Source organism: Diospyros lotus, chromosome 7 (assembly GCF_014633365.1).
Source record: "Diospyros lotus cultivar Yz01 chromosome 7, ASM1463336v1, whole genome shotgun sequence".
NCBI lineage: Eukaryota > Viridiplantae > Streptophyta > Magnoliopsida > Ericales > Ebenaceae > Diospyros > Diospyros lotus.
Genome location: NC_068344.1, coordinates 6658731 through 6676746, shown reverse-complemented (window position 1 = coordinate 6676746; position 18016 = coordinate 6658731). Strand labels below are relative to the sequence as shown.

The 18016-nt window shown below is 38.3% G+C and overlaps 1 protein-coding gene across 1 annotated transcript; it reads left to right on the top strand.

The window, feature by feature from the left end:
* The first annotated feature begins 6314 nt into the window (after positions 1 to 6314).
* Positions 6315 to 7283, top strand: LOC127805519 (uncharacterized). The gene has a single exon (XM_052342281.1). The coding sequence runs from the start codon at positions 6315 to 6317 to the stop codon at positions 7281 to 7283; it is 969 nt and encodes a 322-aa protein (XP_052198241.1).
* The last annotated feature ends 10733 nt before the right edge of the window (positions 7284 to 18016 follow it).

Below are 18016 nucleotides of genomic sequence, written 5' to 3'. Positions count from 1 at the left end.
TAGAGCTCTCATGAATTCAGGATACTGTCCAGGACCAAAATGGACACAATCGTATAGAACTCGAAGGTGTAAGATGAGCTGTGTGTGATATCTGTTGTGTTGATTTACCACCAAGAGGGTAGTTCAAGAGTTAGCCTCACTACTTCTTCGGTAAGCTCGACAGATACTCACTAAGGGAGGTTCAAGTTCAAAAGACACCTTCTCTGATGCATAACTTGTTGTTTGCTCTCTGTGGTGTCGTGTCGGTTTGTCGATTTATCACACTTACACTCATGTGGGGGATTGTTGGTTTTCCTAGAGTGTGAGTGTAAGTGTGTGTGTGGGTGGTTGTCCCACATTGGTTGTGTAAAGAGGTGAGAGTGGGTATTTATACTCCTCTCTCACACTTGGGTTTTGGCCCTAAGGGGCACCCAGATTTTGTGAGCGGGCGAACCCCTTGGCCCGCGCGCGCGCCGCCGCCGCCACCGTCCGTCCGGTCGGACGGGCGGGCGGGTCGGGTCATATAGATATATTTTTTACATAAAGAAAATCTGAAATTGAATTATTTTCTTTAATTTTATTTTTTCATCTTCTAGAAGTGGCTCTAGGTACTCGAAGTGGTGTCCTTTATTTTGCTGGTCTGTTCGTCTCCTCGAATCGTCGGACATTCAAGCCAGCGATCAATGCCGACTTGAATGTTGCGTCGTCTCGGTGCCCTCGTTCCAACCTATAAAATGATGGATGTTCCTCCAGTTCAGGCAATCTGAATTGCAGCATCTGCCTTCCTTCCTCTTTCGCATTCTGTCCCACAGAGAGCAAAGTCTTCCTCGAGTTCTACCAGATTCGGTCGATCGTGGTCGTCGTTCGCCGGAGAGAGACCGTTGTAGCCTGCGTTGACAGTTGCCGTAGCCTGCCAGTGACTGGAGTAGGGCGCATCTGTCTTCAGGCCAGCGCTTCCCTACGTGCCTCGGTCGGTCCTTCATCTTTCTGCCATTGTCGAAAGTTGGGTTTGAGTTTCTAATATCTCTTGCTTGCTGTGTTGCTATTTTGGGAGTATATTGCTATTGAGTTGTCTGTTTACTGTAATCGGAAACTCCATTTATATATTTCGTTGCTGTTGTTGGTACTAGTGGGGAATTTGACTTTGGGCAGCTTCAACATAATTTTGATTTCTATCGATTGTTACTGTTGTCTCGCCAATCTGCTTTTATTTTCCTCTGCGGATCTAACAACCACTTGCTTGTGGCAACCCATTCCGCTCTCCTCCGCACACCTCAAAACTCGTTGTTGCTTCGCTAGTCTCCATCGCGGATGCCTCAAGCCGCTGCCATGGCCAATCAAGCTTGCTACTAGCGGCCATGGCCGATGCCCTCTTCCTCTTGCTGGTTTTGGCCACTACCCTGACCCATTCTCTTTTTCTTGATCTCTCTTGATCCCCCACTTTCAGTCTTTCTCTTCCTCGCGATCCCTCTACAGGCTCAACCCAAGCTCTCTCTCGTAATCTCTCTTTTCTTTGATGCTTTTGACCAAGCTCACTACAAGGCGCACCCATAGTTCATATATATATATATATATAAATTATACACTTAGCATCCTATCTCAGATTTCTCAGCTTATCTACTCTAGATTTTCCTCAAATCTTGTCGCCCACTTTCCGTCAAATCCTCTTACAAATTTCCTTCAATTCTTGCGAAAATATCGCCTGCCTCACACACGCGCACAACTGAATATATATATATATATATCACTATATATTAATCCATAATAATAAGAAAATTTCACATTTAAATCCTAAGATTCATATCTATTTCACTTATGAAATTTTCTAATTTGCATTTACATTCTCAAACGTCAAATTAATTTGCATTACGATACCGAAAATCCAAAATTAATAACTTATAACTTACTCGATAAAGACGATTTTATCCCTGCGCCAACCTCGAACCTTTGATTCGTCCTGAAATCACTCTAAGGTTGATTCTTACGAAAAATCGGAGCATCCTCAAGATTCTGTTTATTTTTCGGGAGTCTCCTACGATAATTCAGTTTTTCAACCTAAATCATAGTTGTATTTTAGCTGTACCAAAAACAGTCTCGATTTTCATTTTTTTTAATACTATAAATCCTATCTCAGGACGCTCATGAAGACCATATCATTTTCCATAGACATTTACATTTTGGGTCATTCTCTGTAGTCGATTTAGTACTTATAATTGTAAGAAATTATACTAAGCCCCTAATCTTTTGATAATTTCACCTATAGTTCATGTTAAAATTACTCTTGAGCCCTTTTGAAAAATCTAGGATATTACACCAATGCTGCCCTGTCTCCTAGTTCCTCCCAACATAAGGGTGATCTGCAAAATCGACCATACAAAGCTTCATATGGCAACATTCCAATGCTGGAGTGGTAGCTATTATTATAGGCAAATTCTACTAAAGGTAGATGAGTGTCCCAGTTGCTCGTAACATATCCTCTAATGTCTGTATGGTCCGTTCTGACTGCCCGTCTATCTGTGGATGAAACGCCATGCTAAATCGCAATTGAGTCCCCAATGCATCCTGCAAAGCTTTCCAAAAATGAAAGGTGAAGCGCGAGTCACGATCAGATACAATCGTATATGGCACTCCGTGTAATCTTACAATCTCTCTAAGGTACAATTCCGTCAACTGACTAGGGGAATAAGTCTTTTTCACTTGAAGGAAATGCGTTGTCTTCATCAGTCTATCAATAATCACCCATATGGCATCGTATCATTTCACCATCCGAGGCAAGCTAGTAACAAAATCCACGGCCACATCATCCCATTTCCATTCTGATATGGGTAAGGACTGTAATGTATCTACGGGTCTCTGAGGTTCGGCTTTCACTTGTTGACACGTAAGACACCAACATATAAACTTGGCCACATCTATCTTCATGACATCCCACTAAAATTGAAGCCATAAGGTCTGATACATCTTGGTCATCCCTGGGTGTACAGTGTATCGCGTTCCATGAGCCTCAGTAAGAATTCCCCTTCTCAAATCCTCATTATCAGGCACACATATCCGACCTCTATATAAAAATAGCCCGTCCTCACGCTGGCTGCAACCCAAAAGAGTGAATCTCTCCATATCCCCCATGATCTTAGCTAATAGTTTGTCACCTTCTTAACCTGCTCGAATTCGATTAGTCAATTCCGATTACACCTTCATATAAGCACAATATACTAGAAGCTTCTCGTTCGTAGGGGTGATAGTCAACTCATTCATATGCTCCAAGAGTTCCCATTCATACACCATCATTGTCATTGTAAATGCCTCACGACAGCTCAAAGCATCTACCACCACATTAGCCTTACCAAGGTGGTACAAGATCTCACAATCATAATCTTTAAGCAACTCTATCCAACGCCGTTGCCTCATATTTAATTCTTTTTGAAAAAAATAAATATTTAAGACTTTTATGATCAGTGTAGATCTCCACTTTCTCCCCATAAAGATAGTGCTGCCAAATCTTCAAAGTAAAGACCACTGCGGCCAGCTCCAGGTCATGTGTAGGATAATTCATCTCATGCTTCTTTAATTGCCTAGAGGCATAAGCATTCACGTGCCCCTTCTACATCAAGACACAACCCAACCCTAAGTAAGAGGCATCACTATATATAGTAAACCCTATTCCGTTCCTAGGGATGGTCAAGATAGATGGGGTAGTCAGTCATTTCTTCAACTCTTAAAAACATTTTTCACAAGCTTCGTTCCAGTCAAATTTCTCCTTTTTCCTGGTTAGCTTAGTCATTGGTAAGGCCAAGCAGGAAAACCTTTCAATGAATCTTCGGTAGTAATCGCAAAGCCCAAGGAAACTCCGAATCTCAATCACAGTCTTAGGCATCGGCCATTCAACCACTGCCCTCGTCTTCTCCAGATCCATATCAATGCCTTCCTTAGAAATGATGTGTATGCACCTTAGGCGAATCTCACATCGGCCATGCAAATGGGGGAGATCTGGAACCGATTGTAAGGTTGCATGACGAGGACGTCATATGCTCAAGGGTAGGAGAATGTAATACTCAGAGAGCCCAGAGAGGGGTAGTATATATCGAGGATAAGTAAGGAATGAAACAACACTAGCTTGATACCTTTTAGGCTAAATGTAGGTAAGGAATTCCCGGGTTAAGCGTGTTTGAGCTGGGGAAACTCAATGATGGGTGATCTCCTAGAAAGTTCGCGTAGGCCCATCAAGGTAAATTATTACGGTCCTTCCTATCGCTCGATACGGGATGTTACATGATGTGTTCCAGAAATCCAACCTATGTCTGCCAAAAATCAGATTTATTGAGCTTCGAATACAGTTGCTTCTCCTGTAGCCTTTGTAATACCATTCTAAGATGGTCCTCATGCTCCTCATAACCTGGAGAGTATACTAGAATATCATCAATGAACACAATCACAAAACAGTCCAAATATTCTCGAAACACTCGATGCATGAGATCCATAAAGATAGCTGGGGCATTGGTCAGCCCAAATGGCATTACTACAAATTCAAAGTGTCCATACCGGGTACAAGAATGTGTCTTCGAAATATCTTCATCTCTTACCCAAATCCGATGATAACTCGACCTCAAGTCAATCTTCGAGAAGATCAACGCTCCTTGTAGTTGGTCCAATAAATCATCCACACGAGGAAGAGGATACTTATTCTTCAAAGTTACCTGATTCAGTTGTCGATAATTGATACACAACCTTAGTAACCCATCTTTCTTCCACACGAATAAGACTGGTGCACCCTAGGGTGAAATGCTAGGTCAAATGAACCCCTTATCTATTAACTCTTATATTTTCTATCTCTCGCCCTCTCAGCTTTGTCTCTTCCTCGTCTATCAATTTCCAAAACCCATTAATGGATTGGTTCATTGTCTCAATTGGTCATTTTCGATGATAGCACCAAAAACTATGGTTCCAATCACCGATCACTTTCTTTTCTTATTTTATATGATATTAAAATAAAAAAATATTTTTTTTTTGCGGTTAAGAACAAATAATACACTTGATCTTAGCCTAAAAGCCGATAAAAGAAAATAGAGGGAAGACTTTTATAAAACTGTCGTTATATATGTAAATGATTGAAACTTCAATAAATACCAAAACATGTAAACCATACAATAGAAATATAGTTGAATTTGATTAGTCACCGTCCAGACGTGGGTCACAACATCAGCCGTAATGAATGATACATGTGCTTCACATCCATCAATACCAACCCCTTTATTGTAAATACCACGCATTTCTTAACTTTGAATCCAAAAACATTGGATACTACAAAAGAGTTGTTTGTGTTAAATAATTCTTTAAATTCAAATCAAATAAAAGGCCAAGTTTTATAAATCAAATTTAGGTTAATTTTAAATAAAATAAAAGGCAAACAAGATCTATTGTAATTATTAGGATTTGTAGTGTGAAACACACGAATGACTAATATGCAATTGTGTTTTCGTTTTAATATACTTTGTAAATTGAAAGTCTCGAATATTATAGTAAGATGAAATAAATGATTGTAGATGTAGACATTTAATATTATACACACCATAGATATATTATATATTAGTCATAATTTAAAATTCTCTAATTCTATACTAAGATGAAATAATCCATTGTAGTGTTTTATAAAATTAATAAGAGCATTTTGTGACTAAAAATACAGTATATTTACACTTTTTTTAAATATAAAACACATAATAATAATTAGATTTATTCATAAAATAATAGATATGTCATATTCATAAATAAATTTAACAAATAATGTTCATAAATTAATAAAATTTATAAAATTATAAATTAACCATAATTTATATTAGTTCATAATAATATTACTAAAAATTAAATTATTATTAATTTTAAATAAAATTATTATAAACTTTATATGGGCCGTCGTTTGTCAAAGGATTCCATTTTGTTCGCCTTTGAGCAATTATATTAAATTCTATCTAACATCAAACACATGCCACCGCGTGGTGTGCACCGTCGAAACTTCAACAACCACAACTTGGGACCCGTTTCACGGATCTCAATGCCCGGGTCGAGCGATTCAACGGCTCAGATCTTCTCTCCCACAAAGTTGCTGGCTCAGCCGCCGCAATTACTCCCACAAGAGTTTCCAAGCATTTATGACGTGGACCACAAATCTCTCTCTTCAGCCAATCAGCCCCTTCCACGTCAGATAAATCCCACATTGTTTTATCCTCGCCTCCGTTATATATATATTTCCCTTGCCTTCCCCTCCCCAGTCCCTTCGTCCCCACAGAACCCGTGAAGTTTTCTCTGTTTCATAAATTTTTTACAGTTGTTTTGTTAAAATGGAGATTATTCCAGAGCTCAGCATCATAAGCGGTTTCGAAGCCGGAATGAACTGCCTGCAAAACCCATCTCTGATTCATTGGCTTTTCTCGGATTCGGGAATCGGAAAAGCCGTTCACGTTTACGGTTTCTGGAAATGGGGGGCGTTGATTCTCGCTTTGGTCGCCACTTTCTGCGGCGTAATCACCAGAATCAAGCTTCTCGTTCTTAGATTATGTGAAGTCCAAATTTTCCGTTCTCAAGGAGCTTCATTCCGGCAGCTGGATAGCGAGTATGATTCCGACGAAGATGAAGATGACTCCGGCTCGTTGGACTCGTCTGACGGCGAAGGCTTTCGTCCGGCGACAGCAGTCGAGCAAGATTACTGCGTCGCCGGCTCGAGCTCTTACGGCGGTGACCGGCGGGGGGATGGCTCTGGGTTGAGGCTCCGGCGGCGCATCAGCGGCGATCGGTTCTCGTGGTCAGACTTCGCCGGCGGGAGGAGTGTGGTGAAGATGTGGGACAATTTCAGCTTCGGGTTAGATTTTGAAGAGAATTTTTCCAGGAGCGTGGTCTCGATGTGGGATTTGAACAGAGATCAGAAAGTAAGCTCGTTTTCCTGCGGGAAGCTTCAGATTCCGGCGCTCTCCTCGTCGTCGCCGGCGGTGGTTTTGTCCGGCGGAACGAATAACGGCTGCGACAAGTTTTTGCTGGGCGTGTATGACGCCAGGTCGGGACAGCGGATTCCGGCCATATCCGCAGAGTGGCGGCTACCCCGGGGGAAGGCGGTGGGCATCAGCTCTGGCGGTGTGGAGAAAGTGTACGTAATCGATGACGCCGCCTGCGAATTGACGGTCGGCGACATTAGGAAACCAACGTCGCCATTGGAGAATCCAATGGCGTCGGACGGAGGTATATGGTGGGACTCTGACGCCGTTATCGTCCAAGGTAACGACGTTGATGGGTGTCGCGTCCCCACTCGGATGTGACTCGTAGCGACGCGGCGTTGTGACTCGGTGCGGTATCGTTTAGTCCGAGGGAAGGAAGGCAACTGATGTGTAGTGTAAATAATTGTTTATTTGAACATAATTTGCACAAATAATTAACAATTATTTGTGTAGTTGGTTTGTCGCTGCTTGTCACAAATTTAGCCTAAGTAAATTACAGTGAAGAACACCTATTTCCTGCATTCGTCTCTTCATACTTGTAAATTTAACCTTACTAAACTGGACCAATTATATGAACCCACTAAAAAATTAAGTTGGGTCCGAAGATAGATTAGACTACCATACTATTGTTGCGATTTTAAGAAAAGGCTTTGCCCAACTAAGATTATGTGTACCCCTACTCTAGACAATGATCATATCTCTCGTCTTAAGTGATTATAGTAAGAATCTAATGAAGTAAAGTGTTAGATAAGCAAAAAATCGAGAGGGGTTAACTTATTTATATAGGGGCAGGTTGGCTTAATTGATGAATTACTTATGCATTGACGTTACTAAGAAACCCAAATTATTTTCTTTTTCTTGGAGGCCATGTACATGGGGGTGGTGGTTAAACTAATGATATGAAAATATGCTTATAAAATCATGAATATAATTTCTTAATCAAACGGAACTATTGATCGTGCAAGACACGCTTTGAGCAGCGTTGATTTGTGGTCCTTGTTTGCGAAGGCTGTATTGTCCATCACCATTAAGACTTAAGATAGCTCTGCCAAACCAAGTAAAATACGAAAACTTGAGGGACAAGAATGCAAATTTGTTTTTCCCAACAAGACAACTCTAATTTCATGAGTGACGACGAAGGTGTGCATCCAGTAGTCTCTTTAATAAATAATACACGTTTGTTAAAATATTGTCTTTTTCTTTACCATTAAGTTAAAATTTTAACTATGAAATCATGGTTGACTTTGCATCTACATTCGGGGCCATCTTATTTAGGCATTCACCAAGTAAAGTCTATTATTTAAGCAAATAATCTTTAATATGAAATTAATTATATCACTGCGTTCAAACTCTTCGTCATACAAATATTGTTTAATAGAATTAAAAATTAAACTTTATTTAATCAATTCTATTTTTTTTTTTTATCAAAACTTATTGTTATTGGCAATGAAAGAATAAGTAATTAATTTCAATATTATTCTTAAATGGCGATGAAAGAGTTCAAATTCATAGTATTAATAAGAGCTAATGTTTTGCTAAGATCAAGTCACGAACTGAATTTATATTATTCATAAAAGATCTATAGTATTAATATGATCTAAGTTATGTAGATCACAAATCACTTTGAACTAGATTTGAAATGCTTATGTGAACAAGAACAATGAGAATTGTCTCGGGACTTGTCAATTGCCACTTTGATAATTAAGTTAGTGAATGGTCGAACAAGAATTCAAAAGCTAAGAGAATTGAGATGATCATACATTTATTCTTTTTCTTGGGGTGATTTTATACCTTTCAAACCGAGGATAGTAATAACCGTGACATATATAGCTCTTCCCAGTGTTCTAAAAATTGGCCTAGGCGGCCGCCTAGGCATCGGTGAGGCACTAGGCGATCCCTGATCGCCCCGAAAATGGCCTGGTCAGCCCTTCTAGTCGCTGGCCCGATTAATTGGGTGGCGACAGCGCATAGGCAGCCTAGGCGACACCTAGCAGCCTGGGCGCACTACTCGGGATGTCTAATTTTTTGGTTTAAATCTTACCCTTTGTCGATTCCAAAGCCTCTCTTACTCCTCTCAGTCGTCTCTCCCTCTCAGCCCAAGGCCGTCGCTGCCTCAATGCCGTCGGTACCTCATCGCTGCCTTTAGCTCCATCGCAACCTCCTCATCGCCTCTACACTGTCAAGCTTTGTCCTCTCTGCCGCTTCCTTGTTGGATCAACACTATCGCCACCGCTGTCAAGCTCCATCTCCGCTTCCGCTTTCGACCCCTCTCTTTCTTTCTATGTCTCTCACGCGCGGGTTGCTAGTGTTAGCTTTGTTATGTATTTAATTTTTTTTATTTATATGTTAGCTATTAGCTGTTAGATATGTTAAATATATTAGATATATATATATATATTTTTATTTTTATTTATATGTTAGATTAGATATATATTTTTTCTTTTCTATTTATATATTAGATATATATTTAATATATAAATGTTAGATATATATATATATTCATGTCACTTTCAACTTTGATTTAATTGAAAATAACATTAAGTTATATCACAAAGTTAAAAAAAATAAAAAAAATCAACAGTTTTCCTAAGCCCGCCTAGGCGCTAGGCCCCAATCTAGCGCCCGACTAGCGCCTAGCGCATTTTAGAACACTGGCTCCTCCATATCTCGAAAAATAAATTTGATTCCCTATTATTACGCAATTTTAAGATGTTAAATTGTTACACAAATGATCATGAAATTGTGAAGTAAATGGAGTAAATCTATAAAAGAATTGCAAGCTGCAATTCATTGATTAGGTAAGATAGGATAGATATTTATTGAGTATCTCAATCCTATGTCTTCAAATTTGAGAATGTGCATTAATTGTGGCCATGAATAAAAACGTAGGCACCATCTTGAATGTAAATTTGATCTTATGTTTGAATGTGACATTGAGTGAAAAATATGTCTTAACATGAATTGAATGCAAATCAATTCTTTGCTGTTTGTTGAACTCATTTCTAAACCTAGTCTTTGAATGTTTAAGCGATCATGACAACTTTGCTGCTTGATCAGTGCTCAATTCATCTTGCTTCTTATCTGATTAAATGATTGGTAAATAATTGCAAAATGGTTCTTTGTGTAAGAATTATCTTCTTATGGCTCACATCATAATTAAGAATTTATTTCATTAAATAAATCAATAACATTATCTAGTATATTATAATATAGTTAATAATTGATATTTATCAGATATTATGATATTTATCTGATAAAGTAATTGAATCCAATATAAGATATAATTGTGTTAATTTGATGAGATAAATATAAAGATCTAATAAGATAACGGTTAATCGTAATTCTATTTGGTTTAGAAGATGATAAAGATAACTCTTAAGAATTGCCCCCATGGGCATAGCCCAGCGGTTGAGACCGTACATATGTTGATCCTAAGAGTCCTGGATTTAGCCGCTATATAGACGGTGCATGGTCCTGTGTTTGAATTTCACTATTAGGTTTCGTGATTTACCTCTCTTGCAGAAATCATGGGACTGAGCTGCGGGGGGCCTTTAAGATGAGGGATTTCACATTTAGTCCCAAGATAACTCTTAAGAATATTGAAGAAAGACTACTTCTACTATTATAAATAAGGGAGTTTGGTCATCTCCTTACCTAACACATCAAAAAAATTACAGTCATATTATTCCATCATTATGATTGAGGTGAAGAGGGAGAAATCAGATTCTGATATTTCGTCTTCAGTTGATATTTCTCATTATGATATATTATTTTATGAATTTAGATACATATTTAATTATAATTTTATGTAATTTATATGAGTTTTACGATTACAGGTATAATGGTGAATTGTATGTTAGGTGTGTTCAACAATATTATTGTAAATTACGTGTGGTCTCAGGGGTCAACGTTATAAAAATTGTGTATTTTTTGTATAAAATTTTATATTTTATGTATTTTGTGTAAATTAATTGTGCGTGAAAATAAAGGAAAAAGGAGAACAGTAAGCACTGTATCTACCTTGTTGCGCACGTTGCCAGCAACATGCGATGTCGGTGGCCGTTGGTGTATGTGTTCCTCCATGGCCATTGTTTCCTTTTCTTCATCGTGCGCAAATCGACGACGTATCCGCCATGGCCAGGAAGACCGAACGATCTTGGCCATAACAGTGGCGTCGATCTTGAGCCGTAGATCCCTACTCACCATAACTGTGGGCGACGGAGCTTGCAACGCCATAGCCGCGACCTTGTGTCTTCTCCAGTGGGTCATCCTAGCCATTGCCGGTATGATGGTGGCCGAAAAATCAGACCGATCGGATGCCCAGATCCCAGTTCGTGAAGCTCAAAGGGTCATCATTAAAGATGGTATGACGGTGATGAAAATACAGTGGGCATCGAATGACCCACCTGTTTTCCGCCATGACTTTCATTCATTTTCCGTCGGTCGTGGGTATTTGTACCTGCATCAAATATGCCGACATGAAGTTTGGCGACGTAAGCTTCATGGCGTTCACTGGAAAAGGAGCTGCGATGGAAGGGGGAGAAGAAGACAGATGGTGGCGGCAGCTGTTTGGCTGTTTGAAGAAACCCTAAAAGAGAAGAAGAAGATGAGGTATTAGCTGGGTCGAATCTGGGTTGGTCTGACCCGATCCATTAAGTAACCCATTGAACAATCTGGGTCAGTTCCAAACATGGGCTTGGGTTGGGTTACCCAATCCATTAAGGCCTATCACTGACCCATCTCGTGGGTCACATCAAACTGGGCCATTATGTGATCCAGTCCTAGACCCCCTAAAGAATTTCCCCGCCGCCCACCCCCCCCTCCCCCCGCCTAAAAAAAAATGGAAATTATGGAAAAAAAAAATTGAAAATTATGAAATAAAATATTTATAACTTGAAATTTATATTAAGAAAAAATGTGTTAGTCACAAAATTGGCCAAATTTTGTAAAGTATATAAATTTCCAATTAGAAATTATTTCCCATATTATCCATAACAAAGATTTGTTCATATATATATATAATTATGGTGTGTATATATATATATAATAAATGAAATAAAGATTTATAGATTAAAATTTATATTAAGAAAAATTTCTTAGTCACCAAAGTGACCAAATTTTGTAAAGTAAATAAATTTTAAACTATAAATTATTTTTAATTTCCCATAAACATAATGTTTAAAGATGACATTAAAGTTTTGCTTGATATTTGTTTGTGGGTAAATTGAAGTTTGCATTATAAGGCTATTCAGGATTAGCGCAAAGGTTAATTATTTGTCTTTATAATTGTCAAACATGAATGTGATAATTATTATGTTATGTTAGTTTTATTTTACATATCCAAAAATAGTAAATAGATCTAATTGGTGCATACTTAATTATCAATTATTGTTTTATTTTGTACATCTTAGTATCGCCCAAAGGAGAACTATGATGTGCCTAATGATGAATATCTGAATATGAAATTATCAATGTATTAATGTATGAGTATTTAAATTTCTTTTGCAGTATCTGTACATGTTTCAATGCATTCGCACGCATCAATTGTTCCGTTTTTCAACAGATTAAATTTCTCAGACTGGAATGAACAAGTTTAGTTTCACTTAGGTGTTTTGAATCTTGATTTAGCACTCAGAATCGAGAAACTCGCTGATCTCACCAATAAAAGCACAAATGAGCAGAGGGAATTCTATAAAGTATGGGAGAGATTGAACAGATTGTGTCTTATGTTTATGTGGACGACCATTGTAAACAACATAAAGTTAGTGCTTCCCAAAACTGAAAACGCTAAGGAATTTATGAATTTCGTGGAAGGGCATTCCTAGACTACTGATAAGTCTCTAGCTGGTACATTAATGAGTTCTTTGACCACCATGAAATATGACGATTCTCGTACCATGCATGAGCACATTCTAGAAATGACCACTTTAGCAGCGCAAATAAAGACCTTGGGAATGACTGTGGATGAGTATTTTTTGGTAAAGTTTATACTCAATTCCTTGCCTCTAGAGCAATATGAGTCATTTCAAATGAATTATAATACTATAAAGGATAAGTGGAACATCAATGAATTGACCAATATGCTCATTCAAGATGAGACAAGGCTGAAGAACCAAAGAGCTCATTCCTTTCATTTCCTAAAGCATCAAGAAGCTGGTAAAAGTTTCAAGAAGAAAAGTGGCAAGAGCAAGAAGAAAGGTCCTCTTAACCTGAACGATTCTTTGAAAGGTGCTCATATAAAGAACCTATGGTTGTTAAGTGCCACTTTTGTAAGAAAAGTGGACACATAAGGAAAGACTGCCTAAAACGTAACGCTTGGTTCAAAAAGAAAGGTAAGCCTTGTGATTTAGTATGTCATGAACCAAACTTTACTGAAGTTCCACATAACACTTGGTGGATTGATTTTGGTTCCACTACTTATATTTCTAATACGATGTAGAGGTTCTTTAAGATTCAAACCACAAGGCCAAATGAAAGTTTTGTTTTCATGGGGAATAAAAGCAAAGCTCCCATTGAAGGCATTGGCACTTACCGTTTAATTCTAGATATCGAACATTACTTAGATTTATTAGAAACTTTTTATGTTCCTACATTTACTCGAAACTTAGTTTCATTACTGAAACTTGATGTAGCTGGTTTTTCTTTTAAATTTGGTTCTGGATCTTTTAGTTTATTCAAACATAACAGTTTTATTGGTTTCGGTATATTATATGATATTATTTACAAGTTTAAACTTGATAATGTGTTTGCTAAGACTCTAATGACCTTGCATCATAATGTTGGTACTAAACGCAGTTTAGTTAATGAAAATTCAGCTTATTTGTGGCTTAAATGTTTGAGTCATATATCTAAAGAAAGGATGGAAAGATTAGTAACGTATGAAATCCTTTCATGTTTAGATTTTATTGACCTTAAAGTGTGTATTGATTGTATTAAAGGCAAACAAACAAAACATACTAAGAAATGAGCCACAAAAGGCACACAACTTCTTGAAATTATACACACTGAAATTTATGGCCCTTTTAATGCTCCATCTTTTGGTGGAAAAAAATATTTTATCACCTTTATTGATGATTTTTTGCCTTATGGTTATGTTTATCTATTGCATGATAAGTCTCAATCTATCAATGCACTTGATGTGTATATTAAAGAGGTTGAGAGGCAATTAGATAAAAAAGTGAAAATTGTAAGGTCAGATAGAGATGGCGAATATTATGGAAAGTTTGATGAATCAGGTCAATGTTTAGGACCGTTTGCCAAATTCCTTGAAAGACACGGTATTTGTGCTCAATACATAATGCCAAGTACACCACCGCAAAATGGTATTTTTGAAAGGCGTAATCGTACCCTAATGGAAATGGTTAGGAGTATGATGAGTCACTCATCTTTACCCTTAACTTTGTGGATGTATGCATTAAAGACTGCTAGGTATTTACTAAACAGGGTTCTATTACTGTAGTTCTAAAAACTCCTTTTGAACTATGGACGGGTAGGAAACCTAGTTTAAGACACTTACATATTTGGGGTTGCCCAACAAAAGTATGGGTTTACAATCCACATGAAAAGAAATTGGATTTTAAAACTACCTGTAGTTATTTCATTGTATATCCAAAAAAGTCCAAGAGGTATAGATTTTATTTTCCTAATCACAGTACTAGGATTGTTGAAATTGAAAATGCCAGGTTTACTGAAAATGGTGAAATTAGTAAGAGTGATAGAATGCATAATGTCAGCATTCAAGAAGTCAGGATGGAAGTTTCTATGCCCAAGATTGATATAGTTATTGTTCCTCAAATTGCAATCCAACCAAATAACAGTCAAGAACAACAAACATTCCATGATGAATCGGCAATAGTTGAACCACAGGCAATAACATTAAGGAGATCTCAAAGAGATAGAAAATCTGCTATTTCTGATGAATATGTGGTTTATCTACAGGAGTCTGTGATAGCATGCATATTTATACCATATTTTGGCATTTCACCTCATTCTTATTAGGCCATTTGAAGCAATTTTTGCTGATATTTCATTGTTTCTATTTTATTATGCTTCAAATTGTCCTTACACTATTTTCTATCTTACCTCTACTCTATGGATCCAGGCTTTAGGGAATATTGGATGGGCTAGAGAAGTGGCTCAACTAAAGGAGCTTGGGCCTACTAAAGGAGCTTGGGCCTACAATCAAGGAGCAGACTTGGGCTCACTTGTTTTCTGTTGGGCTAGGCCCAACCCTAGCCTCCCTAGCCTTTCCTTTCTTGGCCATGTATTTAAGGCCTCTTAGCATTAATTTTCAGAATATCATCATATAGATAGAGAGGAGAAAATAGAGATGATTTTCTGCCCGTTTTTGTTGTTGTAGCACTTTCCTGTTTTTTACATCTTTTGTTCCATTTTGTTTTCCTTTCTGTAATGATAGGCTAGAGCATTTGTAACCGGTTGTGTGTCTTGAATCCATGTGGAATTTGAGTCCCGGATGAGCTACAAGAATCTGGTTTGTTGTTTGTTTCTTATTCATTTCTATTTGGTTTAGTTTGAGCAGATTTGTGAATGCATGGAGTTCATGGCAGGTTTGTGTGAACTTGCATGGTTTCATTTTCTGTTAAATGCTTAAGAGAACAGAATGTTATAGCCGGTTGGTATAACATCTCGGAAATGAATATTGTGTGCTTGAACGGTTGTTCTTGCATAGGTCCGGATAGGTTGAATAGAGAGTGAATGGTTGCATTTTGTTTGCAAGAGATTTCTGCATTCATTTTGTTATTTCCAATCATTCTAATCCTTGGACGGTTGTTGGGGATGCTTTGAGTTTGTTTTCCGGAGATCAAAGCATCTAGCAAACCAAGATATATAGAGTGGACAAGGAAGATTTCACATAGGAGACAAATACACAGCCGGTTGCACTCCTCTTATTGATTTTTCATCCATCTTCATCTTTCTGTTTTGCCAATTAGTTTTCTGTCAAAACAACCCCCCCTAAACAAACTGTTATTGGTATTGGTTCTCTTTGTTGGTAGAAGAAGGTGAGGCTCCTTGTGAGAGATGACCTAGGGTGCACTTTGCTGCAAACTAGAGAAGAGATTCATAGATCTCTAATTCTGGAGCGGTTCGACAATCGCTGGTCAGAATTTTGGCGCCGTTGCCGGGGAGCCAAGTTTTTTCTTCTAAAAACATAGAGGACCGACCCTATTCTCTGTTTGTTTTGTTTTCTTGTTCGAGTGTTTTCTCTATTTTGTGTTCTTGGTGATAAGGTTATCAGTTTTTGTGTTCTTGGTGAAGAGAAATTCTGTTCTGTTCTTGAGATGAACTGATAGCAAGCAGCAACAGAGAAGCCTCATTTGCCTTTTCGATCTTCTTTTTGTTTGTGTGTATTTTCCTTTTATGTTTTCTCATTTTTGGAATCATTTTTGAACCAAGAAGTGGCTGTTGGAGAGGGCTGCACGACCTGATCTTCTGAAAAAGCAACCCTGCAGCCCTGCAGCAACTGAAAAAGCACAAAACACCTGCAGTCCTTCTCTGATTTTCAGTAGCACACCTGCAGTCCTTCTCTGATCTTCATGTGCTCTGACAGACACTGAAAAGCAAGCTTACACAGCAAGGGGAGACAACCCTGCAGCAGATCAGGAGCATAACCATTTTTAGCATGCTCTGAATCCCACTTTTCTGCCTCTGACAGCAGATCACCTGACCAAGAGGATATTCCATTTTTCTTTCTCACATTTTTCTTTTATTTTCTCTTTTAACACTCCATTCAACGTTGTCTTTACCTTCCACACTAATCTCCCTTTTCGTTTGGCAGATAGGCATCAGCAGCTGCAACCAAAAGAAAGCAACCAGCAGCAGCCTTCCATTCAGCAGCGGTTTTGACCATCTTCATGACAGATAGCATTATTTAAGGATTGAGCTTGAGATACCGGTGCTATCCTCTTCCTTTCTCATCCCTACTTGATATTCTTTCAAGTCCATATGCTTTCCTTGATGTTTTCTTGCATATAGAGTGGTTTCTAAGGCAAAATAAGAGTAGGTTTTGAGGGAAAAAAATCAGTTTCCCGGTTACTGTTCATAGCTTTTCACTTGCTCCGATTGAGCTGATTTTTGGTGTCCAAAGAAATGGGGGTGTGGGGATCAATAGTCACAGCTTTGCTGTGAGAAGAGCCTTTTTTGGCCAAATTCCAACGTTTAGACCACTTTTTGGGCCATTTTGTGTTTCTCAATGGCTAATTTGGTGTGGTTTTTAGTGTTTTTAGGTCCCTCAGTGTTTTTGTGTTGAAATTTTGTGAAAAATTGCATAAAAAAATCGTCTAAGGGCTTATTGTTTGACCTGTTTTTGTGTTTTTGTGTTTTTGTGTTTGTATGTTTTTGTTTTTGTTTGTGTGTTTTTGTTTGTGTGTTTTTGTTTGTGTTTCTGTGTTCTTGGTATGCATAGGCCATTTTGTGGGCTGTTTTTGTGCTGATCTCTAGTGCATGACCAGGTCATCTAAGAAAACATTACTTGACTTGGATCTTGAATTAGAGAACACTCTTAGAAGGCAAGCTAGAGAGCTTAAGTCTCGGGATAGGATTGACCCTAATAGTGTGTCTAACACTTCATCCGAACCTATTCCAGAATTCATCAATATGGCAGATAATGGTAATGGAAATCATGGAAATAATGGAAATAATGGTAATGGAAATAATGCAAATCATGGTCATTTGGATGGTAGAACCATTAGAGAGCTGGCTGCACCTGATGTGCATTACCAGCCCCTATGTATTCAATACCCACAGTTGGATGCTAACTTTGAACTCAAATCTGGACTAATCCACTTGTTGCCCAAGTTTCATGGTCTTGCAGGAGAGGATCCACACAAGCATCTGAAAGAATTTCATGTGGTTTGCTCAACCATGCGGCCACAAGGAGTAGATGAAGAGCAGATCAAGCTGAGAGCCTTCCCATTCTCACTTGATGGATCAGCCAAAGATTGGCTCTATTACCTGCCACCAGCTGCTATCACCAGCTGGGATGGATTGAAAAGGATCTTCCTGGAAAAATTCTTTCCAGCCTCCAGAACAGCATC

Excerpts from the sequence above, each read along its gene's own strand:
- LOC127805519 (XM_052342281.1), top strand. The coding sequence starts at position 6,315 with ATGGAGATTATTCCAGAGCTCAGCATCATAAGCGGTTTCGAAGCCGGA.